Source organism: Dama dama, chromosome 33 (genome assembly GCF_033118175.1).
Source record: "Dama dama isolate Ldn47 chromosome 33, ASM3311817v1, whole genome shotgun sequence".
Classification (NCBI taxonomy): domain Eukaryota; kingdom Metazoa; phylum Chordata; class Mammalia; order Artiodactyla; family Cervidae; genus Dama; species Dama dama.
The window spans coordinates 30,872,088-30,891,823 of record NC_083713.1 but is presented as its reverse complement, the minus strand read 5'-3'; the positions used below and the strand labels follow the sequence as shown (position 1 = coordinate 30,891,823).

The 19,736-nt window shown below is 42.3% G+C and overlaps 1 protein-coding gene across 3 annotated transcripts in view; it reads right to left on the bottom strand.

Annotated features, from left to right (window-relative positions):
- Nucleotides 1–19,736, bottom strand: part of STK39 (serine/threonine kinase 39) — a 307,047-nt gene that overhangs the window by 201,717 nt on the left and 85,594 nt on the right. For all 3 annotated transcript variants that reach the window (XM_061135654.1, XM_061135653.1, XM_061135655.1), the window contains exon 5: nucleotides 19,118–19,173. In XM_061135654.1, the coding sequence (XP_060991637.1) occupies nucleotides 19,118–19,173 (56 nt within the window). The remainder of the gene's footprint in view (nucleotides 1–19,117; nucleotides 19,174–19,736) is intronic.

Sequence of the window (19,736 nt, the reverse complement as noted above, 5' to 3'; positions counted from 1 at the left end):
AGCGAAGGAACATACGTTCGTATACTTATGGCTGATTCACATTGTTGTGGAATACAACATTATAAAGTAACTATCTTCCAATTAAAAAAAAATTTTCAAGCCAGCTAATAAACAGACACTATTTAAAATTAAAAAAAAAAAAAAAAAAAAGGTGGCATCCACAGACCAGAAACATCACCACCTGGAAGCCACCGGAAGATGCAGAATCTTGGGTCCCACCCCCGACCTAGTGGATCAGAATCTGCACCGTAGTAGGAGCCCCAGCTGATTGGATGCAGCAAGATTCAGTCTGACCAGAAGCCCCCCAAGTACAGCCAGCTCCAGGGCTTCCCTCCCTCATCTCTGAGGTGAAGACAACCACAGCGGTAGAAAAAGAGCGGCAGGGAAAAAAGCTGAGCACACAATCATGTATTTTATGACAGGCAAGTTCAAGGCCAACACTAAAAACGACAATCATGTCCTACACAGAACTGTCTGACCCACTGATTCCAATGTGCCATGCAAGACAAATTCACACGCGTGGCACAGCTTTGTGGGAATACTCAGGTTTGTACAAAATCTCTTTAAAATACATTTACATAACTTAGCATCACAATGCTTCTTAGCAGTATGTCTGTAACAGCTGCTCACTGGAGGTGCCAAGGCCCAGAGGAGAAGGGCTGTGGGTAAGCATCAGCATCAGCACAGACTTCTGTAACACTATTCCTCCCTCTACCACTCATGAAACCTCTGATATGCAATTGTGTGAGGGTAACAGCCTTTATATCATCGAGAGGATAACACTGGATCTGCTCATCTTTCAGGCAAGGCAATAATAAATATGTCAGCACCTTACCTACTACTAGTAATCAATTATTCACACACCACCTGTCCTGCTCAGGAGGGACAGACCCCAAGAGAAACCTGATAGAACCAAAGAGTTTTCTGAAAAACTTGCTTTCCACCCAAACTCCTTTTCCAGAATCAGACTCCTGGTTTTCAATTCTATCTATTCCTTCTTATAAGCAAATGGTACTCAGTGGCCTAGGCCAGTTCTATAGCATGCAGCCCCCGCCCACACATGGCATGGTGTCCCAGGCATTCGTGATCAGAAGATAGGCCCTGCCACATTTCTGGAGCCTGGGCCCTAGACAGCCACTTGCAGCTGCTCTGGGCAAGTCCATGTCTCCCACTAACGGGGAGAGGCAGTCCTGACTGTCTTTGAAACATCAGAGAGTGACAATTTCACAGACTTTTCTGGCAGCAAAATGAGAAATCAGAAGATATCATTTTACTCCCTAAAGCTAGAGTTTCACCTTTCAAAATACAAAAAAATAAATAAATAAATAAACCCACAAAGAAGCAAACCTTCCCATGATAGGTGTTTCATGTAGGCAGACTCTCAAAACTGCCATCAACAAGTTTCCCTCAAATGTGTTGTACTTCTACTTATAAAGGAAAAGTTCTCAGCACTTGTTTGTGCTTTGTAGATGGAATCAAAATGAATCCACAATGACACAAATGATTTTAAAAATTCAACAGAGGATTCAGAGGCTACACAAGCTCCAACCCTCCCCAGATCCTCAACCACTCTCACAATCAAGACAACACACACTTAGAAGAGACAAAACCACAGAAGATTAAGTGGTGGCTAATATCAATTCCCATTTGGCTCACAGCGAGGCTGACCCATACAGCCAATCAGCCCCAGCATGAAGGAGAATGCTAGTTTAAGATGATGGCAAACCACTGGCAATCTGCCAGTCTGTGTCAGAGCCACCGTACCTTCCCCAAAGCAGGTGAACTTCTGCGGAGAAGTGGAGCCAGAGGCCACACTGGTGAGGCAACAGCAGAAGGAAGCAGCGGTAATCCCAGACCAGCTGTGCTGCAGGAGGCACAAGCCAGCTCTCTCCAGTCTAAAACAGCTATGACCAAGAGCCCACTAGTGATCAGCTTTCTATCAACTAGGCTAATTACAGTGAGCAAAGGAAAACCACCAATAACCCCCAAGTCACAAAAACCATTCTTCCCTGGCTCCCCAATCGGGGAGGGAAGGATATTGTTGAAAGATGCTCTGCTGAAAGAAGTCACAGGACACATGCTTGGCTTTCTCTCTGCTCCATGCCCAAGACCACCCTCTGATTTGAATGCTTTCAAACAGGACTGAGGGTGCCTTTAGTGAGTGAGGTTAATGAAGGGACACTCAAACACTCTGATGCAGACAGGTCCTCAGAGAACATCTTGTCAACTCTACTTATTTTACAGCTGAAAAAATTGGCCCCAGGACAGCTGAACTGTCAAAAAGCATAGAGTTAAGAGGCAAACAGGGGAGGGGGTGGGAAGCCTAATGGCGAGGATAGTGACCCAAGGATAAAAAGTGAAGTCTGGGGGGTCTGAGAGTGATGAGCTTTTACAACCTTCAGAATGACCTCAAAAGAGGCCCCATCACTCAGTAGTCCTCAGTCCCCTCATCTGTAAGACCAACTCAGCTGAGCTGACAGCACAGCAGAGGAACACACTAGGCAAGCGTATTATACAGGAATCATCATTCCTCAAGTCAAAGGCAAACGCTGAAGTCACTGGGGGCTCCTGGCTGGACATACCTGTAAAGACAGGCACAAGCAACTTAGATCAAATATTAATGAGTCTAAATTTCCAATGCAATATTCATATACCTCCAGGCAGCCTTTTTCGTACAAATCTCCACTCAACTAGCTCTACCATCAGAAGCTTCTAATAAACTAGAAAGACCCATCTGTACACTCTTAAAGAGATGGTCCCTAAGGGAGATGATTAAAATAGTACAATTCCATTTGCCTGAAGTATTTAAAGCAACAATTCATATCATTTTCACAAAGTTTCAAGACAGATTAGTGGAGGATAATGCAATCTTCAAAGAATCTGCAGATTTTTAAAACTGTGATAAAGAAAATGTCACATTTAAAACTCTCAACACTGAGGAGTGACTAAAATATAAGGAACATAACAATAAACTCTATTGTTCAGTATTCTTTAAATTTAAATTTACTACATAGTCACACTTGTGCTTAGTCCCTCAGCTGTGTCCAATTCTTTGTTACTCTTTGTTCCTTTGTCCATGGGATTTTTTTCAGACAAGAATCCTACAGTGTGTTGCCATTTCTTCCTCCAGGGGATTTTCCTGACTCAGATCGAAGCCTGTCTCCTGTAAGATTCTTTACCTGTTGGGCCATCTAGAAAGCCCGTTCATTAACTGATTCAGCCACCATCTGCTGCACTTACTAAGTACCATTTCCATTCTCAACTCCAGGACTGTGAAACAAAACCCCTGCCTTCACAGAGCCAACCCTTAAGTTGGGGCAGGTGTGGGAGGAAAGAGTAGAAACAGATAATACAATTATGAAGCGCAACAGACAGCAGTGGTTCTCACTTTAGTGTGTAGTAAAATCATCAGAGAGATTCTCAAAATATGGACTGCTGGGTCCCACCCACAGAGTTTTTGATTCGGCAGAAACTGGAGATGAAAGAGCACAACAATCTGCATTTTTATCAAGCTCCTAAGGTGATGCTGCTGCTGCTGATTTAGAAGCACACATTGAAAACCACAGTGATGTGTACAATAAAGAAAAAAATAAGATCACGGGATGGGGAGTATTGAGAAGAAGCATTGCAATTCACCACAGGATGCCACCCATCACTGATGGGACATGTGAGGTCCTGACCCACTCCAGTACTCTTGCCTGGAAAATCCCATGGACGGAGGAGCCTGGTAGGCTGCAGTCCATAGGGTCGCTAAGAGTCGGACACAACTGAAGTGACTTAGCAGCAGCAGCAGCAGCAGTGAGGTCCTGAGAAGAGCATCCCAGGAAGAGGAACAGCCCACGCAAAGGCCCTGAGGCAGGAGCACAATGCAAGAAGGCCCGTGTGACTGCAGGAGAGTGAGGGAGACAGAGAAGTAGGAGATGAGGTCAACAAGGTAATGAGGAGCTAGCTCTTGTAAGGGCCACCATCAGGATTTCGACTGAGAAGAAAAGGCCTTGCCAAAAGTTTACAGTAAAGCCATGATACAAGCTTGCTCACTCCAAGAGCATCACTCTGGATGCCATGCAGAGAAACGAGCACACAGGGGAACGGGCAGAAGAGAAGGATCTCTTAGGAGGCTACGGTAATAATCCGGGCAAGAGCTGAGGGACGGTGGCTTGGACCAGGATGATTGCAGGGCAGGTGGCGAGTCAAGGTTCACAACACCATGTGCTGACAAGCTGAACAGGTCATGGGGTATAAGAGAAGAAGGATCAGGAATTCTAGACTTCTAACCTACTACGTAGGAGGATGGGACTGCCATTTAAAGGAGCAGGGAAGCCCACGAGAAGGGCAGTTTGTTGGGGGTCATAGAGGTCTTCTGTACCGCACTTATACAAGGTTTAGAACTGAAAGGAAACCTGAGAGCCTCATTTTACAAGTGATACATGGCAAGCAAGGAGGGCACAGGGTAAGTCAGTGACCTGTGGGCCAGATAATCCTTGGCTACTGTGTTCTCAAGCGTACTCTGGGAAACCAAGTGTTAAACTGTACTCTATATAGGCTTCCCTGGTGACTCAGTGGTAAAGAATCCATCTACCAAAGCAGGAGACCCAGGTTCAATCCCCTATCCGGGAAGATCCCACATACCTGAGAGCAACCAAGCCCATGCACCACAACTATTGAGCCTGTGCTCCAGAGCCTTGGAGCTGCAACTACTGAAGCCCACGTGCACTAGAGTCCACGCTCCACAAGAGAAGCCACCACAACGAGAAGCCTACACACCACAACTAGAGAGTAGCCCCACTTGCTGCAACTAAAGAAAAGCCGGTGTAGCAATGAAGATCTATCACAGCCAAAAATACATAATAAAATATATTCCATAGAGTATAAATACATGTTAAATCTATTTAAATTTCCTAAAAATCTCTAATCTACATATGATACATGTTATTGATCAAAAATACCACATCCCAAATCATATGTATTTACAATACTACATATTTAAGATTGGTCCCCAGGACAACCCATTAAACTAGACCTAGTGTGTAGCTAACTTAGATCCCGTGGATATGTGCATTTCTTCCCACTTACAAATTTTTTAAATTAAATTGCACAGCAAACAGTTAATAGCTGTCTATTTCACCTGAAATGTAAACTCCAAGAGTAGACACGATGTCTCCATTCCTGACCACAAACCAGCTCAGACTGTGCCTGGAACACAGTAAATGTTCAATAAACATCTGTCAACTCAGACAAGAATATACAATGGGGCAAAGACAGCCTCTTCAATAAATGGTGCTGGGAAAACTGCACAGCTACATGTAAAAGAATTGAAATTAGAACACTTCCTAACACCATACACAAAGATGTATTAAAATGGATTAAAAACGGATTAAAGACCTAAATGTAAGACCAGAAACTATAAAACTCTTAGAAGAAAGCATAGGCAGAACACTCGATGACATAAACCAAAGCAAGATCCTCTGTGACCCACCTCCTAGAGTAATGAAAATAAAAACAAAAGTAAACAAGTGGAACCTGATTAAACTTAAAAGCTTTTGCACAGCAAAGGAAACTATAACCAAAGTGAAAAGATAGCCCTCAAAATAGGAGAAAATAATAGCAAATGAAACTACTGACAAAGGATTAATTTCCAAAATATACAAGCAGCTCATATAACTCCATACCAGAAAAACAAACAACCTAATCAAAAAGTGGGGAAAAGACCTAAACAGACATTTCTCCAAAGAAGACATACAGAAGGCTAGCAAACACATGAAAAGATGCTCAACATTGCTCGTTATTAGAGAAATGAAAATCAAAACTACAATGAGGTGTCACCTCACACCGGTCAGAATGGCCCTCATCAAAAAGTCTACAAACAATAAATGCTGGAGAGGATGTGGAGAAAAGGGAATGCTCTTGCACTGTTCGTGGGAATGTAAATTGATACAGCAACTATGGAAGACAATATGGAGATTTCTTAAAAAACTAAGAATAAAACCACCATACGACCCAGCAATCCCACTCCTAGGCCTTTACTCTGAGGAAACCAAAACTGAAAGAGACACGTGCATCCCACTGTTCACTGCAGCACTATTTACAATAGCTAGAACATGGAAGCAACCTAGATGTCCATCGACAGATGAATGGGTAAAGTGTGGTAAATATACACAATGGAATATTACTCAGCCATAAAAAGGAACGCATTTGAGTCAGTTCTAATGAGGTGGATGAACCTAGAACCTATTAAACAGAGTGAAGTGAGTCAGAAAGAGAAAGATAAATACCATATTCTAACGCATATGTACAGAATTAAGAAAAATGGCACTGAAGAATTTATTTACAGGGCAGCAATGGAGAAACAGACACAGAGAATAGACTTACGGACATGGGGAGAGGGGAGGAGAGGATGAGATGTATGGAGAGAGTAACATGGAAAGTTATTATCACCATATGTAAAATAGAGAGCCAACGGGAATTTGCTGTCCAGCTCAGGAAACTCAAACAGGGACTCTGTATCAACCTAGAGGGGTGGGGTGGGGAGGGAGATGGGAGGGAGTTTCAAAAGGGAGAGGACATATGTATACCTATGGCTGATTCATGTTGAGGTTTGACAGAAAACAGCAAAATTCTGTAAAGCAATTATCCTTCAATAAAAAATTAATTAATTAAAAAAAAAAAAGCTGTCAACTAACCACGTCAGAGGCACTGAGCCCAAACACCTAATGTTCACCTTTTTACCAGGAAAGGACCTTTATTTTTAGAAGAACTGGAGGCCCTGGAAAACAAAAAAATCAATAAAAAAAAAAAATGGTCCAGCAAAAAACTGAGTTGAACTGCTCTGCTCTCAGTCTAAAAACTCTGAAGAGGGTGTGCAGCAAAAGGAACCCACCTCACACTGCTGGAATAGCCACTAGGGAGAACAGGACGGGGATCCCTTCAAATACAGAGCTATTATATGATCCTGCAATCTCCCTCCTGGGCATATATCCAGAGAAAACCATAATTTAAAAAAGTACATGTGGGCTTCCCTCGTGGCCTAGTGGGAATCCACTTGCTGATGCAGGAGACACAGGTTCAATCCCTGATCCAGGAAAATCCCGAATGCTACAGAGCACCTAAGCCTGTGCACCACAACTATGGAGCCCGTGTTCTAGAGCCCACGAGCCACAACTACTGAGTCCCACACACCCAGAGCCCGTGCTTGGAAACAAGCGAAGCCACCACGATGAGAAGTTCATGCAGCTCAACGAGAGAGTAGCCCCTACTCTCCGAGACCAGAGAAAAGCCCACGCGGCAAAGAAGACCCAGTGCAGCCAAAAATAAAAATAAATAAATTATTTAAAAAGATACTTGCACCCCAATGTTCACTGTAGCACTGTTTACAACAGCCAGGACGTGGAAGCACCCTAAATGTTCATCAGCAGATAGACAAAGCAGATGTGGTACATACATACAATGAAATATTACTCAGTCACAAAAAAAGAATGAAATAAAGCCATCTGCAGCAACATGGAATGACCTGGAGATTATTACATTAAGTGAAATAAGTCAGACAGAGAAAGACAAATATGATATGTGGAATCTAAAAAAAAAAAAAAATGTTACAAATGAAATGAAACAGACAGAAAAGAAACTTATGGTTACCAAAGGGGAAAGGGAGATGGAAATAAAGTAGGAGTTTGGAATTAACATACATATATTACTATATATAAAACAGATAACCGACAAGGACCTACTGTATAACACAGGGAACTATACTCAATACCATGTAATAACCTAAGGGAAAAGAATCTGAAATATATATATATAAAATATATATAACTGAGTCACTCTGCAGTATATCTGAAACTAACATAGCAATGTAAATCAACGATACTTCAATTTAAAAGTTTACAACTTTTTAAAAACTATTTTTTTCTAGACCTCAGTAAGACTGCGGTAATACATAAAAATTTAATAAGGACAGTGCAGGCCTTTAGCAGGAAGAAAGGAAGGGATGGAGATAGAGGGAGGGAGCGAGAAGGGTCCTCCTACACGCTTTCCTGAAGTTCAACCCCAGCTCGGTCCTCCTGCAGCTGAACGTGCACAGCTGAGGAAAAATTCCGTAGGAGCTCAGAGCAAAGTGGTTCTCCCCCACTGTGTTCACCCAGTAAAATTTCCTTAGACTGTTGCTCAAACAACTGCTAGCAGCTGTTAAAGGATGAGAAGCTGCTGAAAGGCTCCCCAAGTACTTCTCCCGGATGGTATACAGATGGAAAGGAAAACTAAGTTCCCAGAACGGATTGCATACATGGTTCACACTAGAGAGTTCACCAAATGGTACCATTTGTCAAGATCATGAAATTCAGCAAGTCACACTAATTTGTCACCTTTATTTACTTAACCCCCCTAAAAATGAATAAATGAGAGTTTTGGCATAATTCGTTAAACCACAATTCACATAATTATCAACTTCCTGAAACTCAAAACATATTTTGGTTCACTATAAGACAATTTATACCCCCTGAAAGATTTTCATCTGCCCTGTACTCTGTTTTCTTAATGTGCCCTGTGTCTCTTAATTCATGCTATAGCTCTATTCTTTCTTGATTTAACTACTCATTTCATTGCTGGCTGGCTAAGGCAGAGCTCGCCTAAAATCAGAGCTGAAAAATGCTTGTTAGCAAACTATCTCAGCCTTAAAAATAGGCATTATATACAGTATACATGCCTAAATATTTTAAATATCTTCACCTTTCTCTGTCAAGCTAATATATTCTTGCTTGCCAGAACGTTCAGCTGTGACTCACACGTGCAACCCATCACTGACCGTACTTATGTGTGCAAAGACAGCCAAGACAGCACAGATCACATTGGCCAAAAGTTCATCAACACCTGCCACGTGCCAGGCACTACTGAGTGTTATTGAGATGAGCACCATGGTGTTTCTACCGCTGAAAAGTATATCGTCTGTAGGGAAAAGGGGGACGTAGAAACTCGACTTCACTATCCCATCACAGGAAACCTAGCCAGAGTATATTAAGAACACATTCAAACTGCGAAGGTAAGGTGCTTAATGCAGCGAGGATGCGTGTGATAGAGGAAAGGATGGGAAGGGCTCTCCCAAGAAAAGAATGCCTCAGACTGAGTCGGGAAGGAGAAGTGAGCCAGGTAAAGAAGGCGGATCGCAAAGAAGAGAAAGCACCGGCAGACAAGCGGGCAGGGCCTTCATATGCCACATTAGGGAGCTGGGGTTTTATTCCCTCAGCAACAGTTTTAGACTTAATGCCAGGAAATCAAGTGGTCATATCCGCACTGATTCTTCTCTCTGGTGACACTGAGGAAGTTGATGGAAAGAAGAAAAAAAGAGGGAGAGCAAAATGTTAAGGCAGGAGGTCACAGGCTGCCTTAAGCCTTGGCTTCCCAGCCGCCTCCCTGTGATCTTCAGTTCAGTTCAGTTCAGTAGCTCAGTCGTGTCCGACTCTTTGCGACCTCATGAATCGCAGCACGCCAGGCCTCCCTGTCCATCACCAGCTCCCGGAGTTTACTCAAACTCATGTCCATCGAGTCGGTGATACCATCCAGCCATCTCATCCTCTGTCATTCCCTTCTCATCCTGCCCCCAATCCCTCCCAGCATCAGGGTCTTTTCAAATGAGTCAGCTCTTCCCATCAGGTGACCAAAGTACTGGAGTTTCAGCTTCAGCATCAGTCCTTCCAATGAACACCCAGGACTGATCTCTGTTAGGATGGACTGATTGGATCTCCTCGCAGTCCAAGGGACTCTTAAGAGTCTTCTCCAACACAACAGTTCAAAAGCATCAATTCTTCAGTGCTCAGCTTTCTTCACAGTCCAACTCTCACATCCATACATGACCACTGGAAAAACCACAGCCTTGACCAGACGAACCTTTGTTGGCAAAGTTATGTCTCTGCTTTTTAATATGCTATCTAGGTTGGTCATATCATAACTTTCCTTCCAAGGAGTAAGTGTCTTTTAGTTTCATGGCTGCAATCACCATCTGCAGTGATTTTGGAGCCCAAAAAAATAAAGTCTGACACTGCTTCCACTGTTTCCCCATCTATTTCCCATGAAGTGATGGGACCAGATGCCATGATCTTAGTTTTCTGAATGTTGAGCTTTCAGCCAACTTTTTCACTCTCCTCTTTCACTTTCATCAAGAGGCTCTTTAGTTCCTCTTCACTTTCTGCCATAAGGGTAGTGTCATCTGCATATCTGAGATTATTGATATTTCTCCCGGCAATCTTGATTCCAGCTTGTGCTTCTTCCAGCCCAGCGTTTCTCATGATGGTGTGATCACTCACCTAGAGCCAGACATCCTGGAATGTGAAGTCAGGTGGGCCTTAGAAAGCATCACTACAAACAAAGCTAGTGGAGGTGATGGAATTCCAGTTGAGCTATTTCAAATCCTGAAAGATGAGGCTGTGAAAGTGCTGCACTCAATATGCCAGAAAATTTGGAAAACTCAGCAGTGGCTACAGGACTGGAAAAGGTCAGCTTTCATTCCAATCCCAAAGAAAGGCAATGCCAAAGAATGCTCAAACTACTGCACAATTGCACTCATCTCACACTCTGGTAAAGTAATGCTCAAAATTCTCCAAGCCAGGTATCAGCAATATGTGAACCGTGAACTTCCAGATGTTCAAGCTGGTTTTAGAAAAGGCCAAGGAACCAGATATCAAATTGCCAACATCTGCTGGATCATTGAAAAAGCAAGAGAGTTCCGGAAAAACATCTACTTCTGCTTTATTGACTATGCCAAAGCCTTTGACTGTGTGGATCACAATGAACTGTGGAAAATTCTGAAAGAGATGGGAATACCAGACCACCTGACCTGTCTCTTGAGAAACCTATATGCAGGTCAGGAAGCAACAGTTAGAAGTGGAAATGGAACAACAGACTGGTTCCAAATAGGAAAAAGGAGTACATCAAGGCTGTATATTGTCACCCTGTGATCTTAGGATGCCTTAAATAATTAAAGTCATCCCCTATTTCAATAGGACAGCAATATGAGCTAACTAATTCTAACATGAATGTGTGCTAACTCCTTTAGCCCTCTGGTATTTTCCCAATACACAGAGGTGGAAACTGAGATGCAGGGAGGTTAAATGGCTACAGGGTCAGAACTGAGCCCACAGCAGTCAAATGCCAGAGCCCACCCTCTAAACCAAAGCACCGTGAACATGGTAAAATCATTATTTCCTCATCCAGATGCCTTGTGGACTTCAGAACTCTCTCATATGAATCAGGGCTACATCCGGTGCACAGAGGGAGCCCAAACCACCTTGCTTGAAGCACCAGCTTCTCTTCCCTATAATATGAGAAACACTCCTCTCCCACACCCAAGTACACCTTATCAGCGCCAAAGAACACAGAGAGAACACAAAGGAACCCAGCAGCTATGGGTATAAAAACTCCACCACCTTGCACACCTTTTTCTGGCTCCCTGAGAATAATACCTGAATACTGGGAACAAGTTAAGTCTAGTTGCAAGTTGTCCTGGAAGAAGTTTTCAGTCATAGGGTTTTCAGTGTTCACGGAGCTGACTAAAGCTGAAAATGTATTTCCATGGTTGACTAAGGAAAAAAAATCTCCCTCCCAGAAAACAGAGATGCTACCCAAAGTTTCACCATTGTGCCTCAGACAGTGAAACACCCAAGGCATAAGCTTGATTTGTACAGGCTAAGATACACTGAGAGAGGTGGGATGATAACTTTCTAAAGTTCTAGGCTGCCTTAGTTAACTAGGTTCCAGGTTCAATTTCTGACATGAAAAACTAGGGACGGAAAATTCACACTCACTCATGCACACTTAAAAGGCACGAACCTGAGATCTCCCGAGATCTCCCTTACACGTGCAGTCCTATGTTTCTGGAAAGCCCTTCAGAAATGAACCAATTTTAAATCAACATTCTTAGGGTATAAGAGCAGTCGATATTTTTTTAAAATCCTAAGATAAATATACTTGTAGTGACCACCCCAAAGGGACCTGGTTTTATATGAATTTCAGTTTTAGAATAGCATCTCATTAATTCCAGATGAACAGGCTCAGTCACTTTCCAGACAAGGCACTAAGCCCTTACTGACATTACATGACAGAGAATCAAATTGGAAAATAAAATGCTAGGCCGTGGGAAGAACATGACATTCAAATAACCACTCCTTCTATCATATTGTAGCAAAGACTATTACACTCACCAAGGCATCCGCTCCAAGTTTATTACCAGGAAGACACACACACACAGACACACGTTTTCTGAGTACAGAAAAGACACTAAGAAGTAAAGCATTTTCTATTAAACCCAGAGTAGGCCATCCTCATGTTTTAATTCACTACATCAAACCTGAAGTTTTCTAGTCGGAAAAGAGTGTGGCATCACTACCACGCTTAATTCTGCACCAAATGACACTTAAGGTGATGGCTTCTCCCATCCCTTAAAACCTCACCAGCGATGCTGTGAGCAAGGAGGGAAAAGGTGCTGAATATGTTTCCCAGCCCCAAACAGAATCAATTTACGCTGAGATGGAGAAGCACTAGCTATGGCTGTTGGTCTTCCACCCAGCACAGAGATCATTCAAATCCAGGATTAGGGTTCTCTTCCCGGAAATCCCACAGACAGGGGGTCACAGGCTCTGGAGCCAGACTGCCCAAATCTGAAGCCTGACTCGACCACTTAGTCCACACGCAATCTGGGCCACTCACTCCCCCTCTCTGTATCTTAGCAGCTGGCAGGCAAAGTGAGCATAATGAGCGCGTCGCCCCATGGGGCTCCACGATAGTCTTACCCACTTGGCGAGGCTGAGTCACAGTGCACTCAGTACAAGGAACCGGGCCTGCACAGATCAGGTGCTGACTTTACAGCCACACTCACTGCAAACACATGGAATGCCCATGGAATTGGTACTGCTGGAAATGGAGCCAAGCATCCCAGCCTTACTCACCACACTTGGTGGCTGCATCTTAGGCAAGAGTTTCTAGTGATCTGAACCTGGCCCCTTAATTTTCCCTTTTCTAATAAAAAAAGGTTTTGAGAAAAGTAATACATATATATATTATTGCATATAGAATGTGTGAGTGACTTTTTAAAATAAAAATGTTATGTTTTCTATCAAAAAGCAGAAAAAACTCTTAAAAAATACTCATGATACTCTCAAGGTAAACAAACACTGCATTCAAAGAAGTATACGCAAACCTCTCCCAGTTTAACCTGTATTGCAGAAATCCTAGCCTAGGGAGCTTAAAGACATGAAGGGAAGAGAGTACAGTCTTAAGTAAAAGACGTAGATTATTTGTCCAAATGTAACAGCAACAAAGAGACAGTCTAGCTCTGCTGTTGCTGAGTCTTCAGCTCTCCCACACTCTTCCCCTACCTCGCCCACACAAGATGCCAGCAAAAGACCTGAGGACCCCCGGTCCAAGTTTGCTCAGACAGCAAGCCATTGCCTGACCGAGAGTGACAAAGTCCTCTACCCCACGAAAGCAGCAGCAGCCTGTTTTTCCAAGGAATCACTGCGCATGTTTTTCTCTTTAAGGCAATAATCTTATTTGAGAGCTAAAACAAAAAATTTCATTTGAAATACTGTATAAACTCAATGCTATGCTCAACTCAGAGGATATGAAGAACATTAAATGTGAATTCTAGAAAGCTATAGCTGAGCTGCAGAGATGGAGAGAGTGCACACTCACGCGCCTGATAACCCACCACCGCTCATGAAGATTCATACTTCATCACCACACGAGCCACAAGGACACATATACAACAGCGACACCCGGGAAAGCTGGGGGAAAGCCCAGACTGACTGTCCACAGATTCCTCACCACAGGCTGGGCACTGTCCTAAGCACTATAGACATGGACTCATTTAATCCTCATGATAGCCTAACTGGGGGTTTCCTGCAAGTGCCCTTCCAAATGCAGCACACTCACCGGCTGGGTTACACTCAACACCACCACCCGCAGTGAGGGGGAAAAAACCCAGTCCTGAGAGGGAGAGGAAAAGTCGGGAAATCTTACCTCAGGGGATGGCAACTGAGAAAAAAGAAAAAGGGCAATGTGCTCCCTGGGGCCCAGAGAAGGAGCTGGGGTCATTAATCTGACAGCAATACTGGGACAGAATGACTGGCAGAGTACCAGGTGGCAGAATAAGCCAGGGGCTGACTTCCCTCAGCATTTCAAAAGCAGTTCGCTGCCATCTTGACTCTCTTAGTGAGAAAAGACTGTTTCATCACAAAACAGAAAAAATGTGTTGTACTTTTTAAATTAGCTTACAGCAAAAGTAATAACACGTTAGCTTCCAAGTGCCATAATTAGTAAGCACTTCCTTTTGATAACCCATAAAGCACCTCAGAGCTGAACCTCCTGCACGACAAATTTGAGGTCCACATGATCTCCAGGCGGTGGAAGGGCTGGGAGGTGCAAGTCCGCCAGTAGGAGTTACAGCAGTGACAGTGATGAGATGAGCAATGGCAGCTGCTGACATCTCCTGTGTGCCAGTCACGTGCGAGCAGCTGTTGGAAGATCACTGGATACAAAGAGTCTCATCCGATTTCACGAAAAAAAGATGAAGAGGGCTTCCCTGGTGGCTCAGTGATAAAGAATCCATTTGCCAATGCAGGAGACACAGGTTTGATCCCTGATCCAGGAAGATTCTGCACTCCTCAGAGCAACTAAGCCCATGCACCACAACTCCTGAGCCTGCGCTCCAGAGCCCAGGAAACGGCAACTACCGAAGCCCAAGTGCCTAGAGTCTGTGCTCCACAACGAGAGAAGCCTGCACATTTAACTACAGAGTGGCCTCTGCTCTCCGCAACTAGAGAAAAGTCCTTGCAGCAATGAAGACCCACCAAGGCCAATAAATAAATACATATATATAATTTTAAAAGTCTAGAAAATGAACTTGTTAAAAAAAAAAAAAAAGATGAAGTGGGTTATACCTGTATCTCTCTTTTAAAAAAATGAATCTTTAAGATGTTGAGCAACCTGACCAAGGTCCCAGAGCTTGAGAATTGACCTGGGAATTTCAACCAAGTGAAAAGTTCCTTAGTCGTGTCCGACTCTGTGTGACCCCATGGACTGTAGCCCGCCAGGCTCCTCTGTCCATGGAATTCTCCAGGCAAGAATACTGGAGTGGGTAGCCATTCCCTTCTCAAGAGGATCTTCCCAACCCAGGGATTAAACCCAGGTCTCCCACATTGCAGGCAGATTCTTTACTGTCTGAGCGACCAGGGAAGCCCAAGAATACTGGAGTGGGTAGCCGAGTCCTTCCCCAGGGGCTCTTCCCAACCCAGGAATTAAACCCAGGTTTCCTGCATTGCAGGCAGATTCTTTACCAGCTGAGCTACTAGGGAAGCTCTCAACCAAGCCAGCTGATCTTAGAGATCCTCTTCTTAACAACTAGACTATTTGATGCTGGAAGGTTCGAAGCTGTTGTTCACACATTTTTTTCAGTTGTTTAGTTGAAAGTCTTTTCTTTATAATGCCCCTAGCCTGTGGGATAAAGGCCACTCTCTAAAGGAAGGACAAGATGTGCATACGGAAAGTACTAACTTCACTCAAGAACAAAAGTCAGCATCAATAACAATAAGAGTCTCCAAAGCAGGGAGGGGAATGAGAGATGAGTTGAGAATTGGCCAAAGACTGCTGAGTACTGAGGCCAGGTGTTGGATACCAGAGGATTCTTCCTACTCTTCTCAACTTTGAGCTACGTTTGATAACTTTCATCAGTTCAGTTCAGTTGCTCAGTTGAGTCCGACTCTTTGCGACCCCATGAATCATAGCACGCCAGGCCTCCCTGACCATCACCAACTCCCAGAGTCCACCCAAACCCATGTCCATTGAGTCAGTGATGCCATCCAACCATCTCATCCTCTGTCGTCCCCTTCTCCTCCTGCCCTCAATCGTTCCCAGCATCAGGGTCTTTTCAAATGAATCAGCTCTTTGCATCAGGTGGCCAAAGTATTGGAGTTTCAGCTTCAACACCAGTCCTTCCAATGAACACCCAGGACTGATTTCCTTTAGGATGGACTGGTTGGATCGGCTTGCAGTCCAAGGGACTCTCAAGAGTCTTCTCCGACACCACAGTTCAAAAGCATCAATTCTTCGGTGCTCAGCTTTCTTTATAGTTCAACATTCACATCCATACATAACCACTGGAAAAACCATAGCCTTGACTAGATGGACCTTTGTTGGCAAAGTAATGTCTCTGCTTTTTAATATGCTGTCTAGGTTGGTCAGAACTTTCCTTCCAAGGAGTAAGCGTCTTTTAATTTCATGGCTGCAATCACCATCTGCAGTGATTTTGGAGCCCAGAAAAATAAAATGGCTTTGATTTATTGACAGTTGATTAAGTTTGTTGAGTCATTTCTTTTGTTTACTAGGTCATATTTTGACATGGTTCAAAATTCAATATGTTTTAAAAAGTATATACTCTACCAGCCCCACTGCCACTATACTTCTAATATTTCTTTGCACAAATATACAGAGATATTCTCATTTATCTCCATTTCTTTCGCAAAAGGTGGCATGTTATATACATAGCATTTCACCTTGTGTTCACTTAACCACGTAACCTGGTGATTTCTTTTCCCCCTATTGGTGTACAGAGTACTTTTCATTCTCTATTGGTGGGTCTTCCATAGTATAGATATACCATAAACCTACTTAACCAGGACACCTCAGCTGTTCCTAATCTTTTGCTACCACAATAAATAAGCTTATACTGTCTTTTTTCTATCTACTGCCCATTTTGAGGGTCACACTAACCATTTCTCACATTTATTTACTTGCTGCCAAAACAGTAAGCAGGGGTGGATCCAGGTTTCACGGGACATAAAGTTTAGACAATTTGAAAGATCCTCTTTAAAATAGAGAATACAAAATCATGAGTACAAAATGATGTATAAATGTGTGTATTTCTTTTTAATTAAAAATTCTTATCCATTCACTGGAGTCTTAAAGATTAAGGTCCTTTCTTCCAGATCTTTTTAGACAACTTAACAAAAAATATTTATACAGAAAGACCTCCGCATTGCAAACTGACATCTCCTCTCCACCTAGAATACTCTTGTAACTTTCCAAAACCTACTGTATTGCACTTACAGGGGCTTGAATCCTACCATTTAGAAGCTACACAGGAAGTCCCTGTCTTTGAGAATGACAGGCAATATTATCACAATCTCACAGATGTGGAAACTGAGGCTTAGAGATGCAGTGATTTGCCCCAGGTTGGACAGTGGGTATTAAATCAGGCCTGTTTGATTCCAAAGCCTTTGTGCTTAACTGACATAATGAGTGCCTCCCCAGTGGTCTTAAACTCCACTAAATTAATCTTTTCAAAAGAGAGGACTAATAAAAGATAACATTGCCATTATTAGTTCCCTAGGGAAGAAACATTTGCTCTCAAACAAATTCTCAGTTTCCCTTTTATATTTTCACAAAACATCTTCTCTTTAAAAAAAAAAAACAAAAAAAAAAAACAAACTCAGTAATGGTCTCTGTAAGTGTACCTAATTAAATGCAGAGCCTAAGGTCAGCATCATGCTCACTATACAGGCTGGGACATCACCTGCCTGGTCCTCTGGTACCCAGAGAAGGGGCACAATGAATCAAAGAGATGACTCAGTGCTCATCCTTTGTGTTGGGGGCATGTTTGTTTTCTGCTGACCTCTCACATTTCGAATAATATCCCCAGATCCTCAGATCTGTCTAGAAACAAGGGTGGGACCAAGGACTGCCATCAATTTCATTCTAGTAACTTTCTAGTAACTTTACATTCTAGAATGCAAAGACCTTAAACCTATCCTAGAAGGTAAGACTCTTCCAGTCCAACTCAAATAGAAGCAGATCAGACTGACTAAATGTTTTTAACATTTCTTCAATAACACAAGCCAGATCGGTGATTGACTGTCACCATGGATACTGCTAGGATGTGCTGCTCGTGATATTTCATGCCTGGAAGCCAGAAGGCTGAACATCCTATAATGACGGGGACTGTCTAGTACCGAGAGGGGACTGTGGAGCCAAAAATGCCCAAAGCGCTGCCGGCTGAGAGGACTGCTGAGACAGCGCTTCACAGAAGGGGGATAAAACAAGGGTGGATGTGGACATGGCTACATTTTATCCCAGTCCTTTCAGGTTATTCTAGGAGCATTAACAAAATGAGAGGTTCTGCATGGAGAAGGCTCCTGTCAATGCTCTCATTTGATCCTTACTGCACTGTCAGGCCCATCAACTCTCAAGAATTGCCATGAAGGATCAAATTTGAGAGTAAAATAAGCCCTAGATTTCAAGAGTTCACAAATCTTTCAGCCGTCGCTTGAGAAATAAAGGGCTTAAAATTAATGCGTACAATGTTTTAAACTTTCAAACTCATTCAAAAAACTCTCAAAAGTGCTTCTCGCATTTCTATAAATATCACCATTATTCAATCTGTAAGGTAGAAAATAAAATTAAAATTGTCCCTTATTAAAAGGCCATGTTCTAAAACAGCAATTTATAGCAAGATCTAACAAAGATCTATCAAAACAATAGGAAAACATGTTATACCTCAGATCCAAACATTCAATAATTAGGCAGCCCAAATACTGGGGTACCTACAATGGAATTCTACTCAGCCATTCAAAAGAATGAAAGAATGTTGCCATTTGTAACAACATGGATGGACTTGGAGGGTATTATGCTAAAAGTGAAATGAGTCCAACAGAGAAAGACAAAATCTGTAGGGTATCACTTGTATGCAGAATCTAAAAAATAAAACAAACTAGTGAATATAACTAAAAAGCAGCAGACTTAGAACAAACTAGTGGTTACCAATGAGAGGGAAGTGGGGAGGGGCAGTACAAGAGGTACAAACCATTATGCATAAAACAAGCCACAAGGATATACTACACAACACGGGGAACATAGCCAGTATTTTATAATAACTACAAATGGAATATTAACTTCAAAAATTGTGGATCACTACATTGTATGTCTGCAACTTAAATAATATTGTACATCAACTATACATCAAGTGAAAAAAAAAAAAACAGACTACATGCATTTATTAATTTCTTAGGAAGGACTCTACATTCTTTGAAGCTGTAACACTTCCATAAATAAGCAGAGAATGCTTTATCTTTGTCAGCTTTACCTGCTATTTGTACTGAACCATCTTCACCCAGAAGAATATTACCAGCTTTCAAATCCCTATTTGGAAAAAGACAGAGAATTTAATGCTAGAGTACAGACAATATATTGCATTAATTCACTCAGGGAGATTTTAAAACATATCATATAATTTAGCTGTTTGACATAATTATTATTTTACAAATATAATATTTGTAAAAACAAATTTAAAAGTTACAAGGGTACACAGTGATTTTATAGTTTGCTCCTGGAGGATGATTAGGGTTTTATATTAGTAACACTTAGTTTTTATGATATTATTATCCAGATTTAATTAAAACAATAGTGAGTAGATACTTTATGTTACAGAATTAGAGATTGTCCACATACTTACAATACTATCATTTTATCAAGAATTAAAGCCCAGTCTATGTAAAACTGCTTTACTTCAACTTAAATTTGTCTGTGATACAATTTCAAATCAAACCCATCAGACTCTTAGACAATGGATTTGATCAGCCTCTTTTCTGGGAAGAAACTGATTACAAATATTAATTATAATAGTCTGTATTTCTTCACTATATAAAAGTTGTGCTCAGTAGCCTTAACACTTAAGAAAAATGACAATTTACAAGTTTGATTTC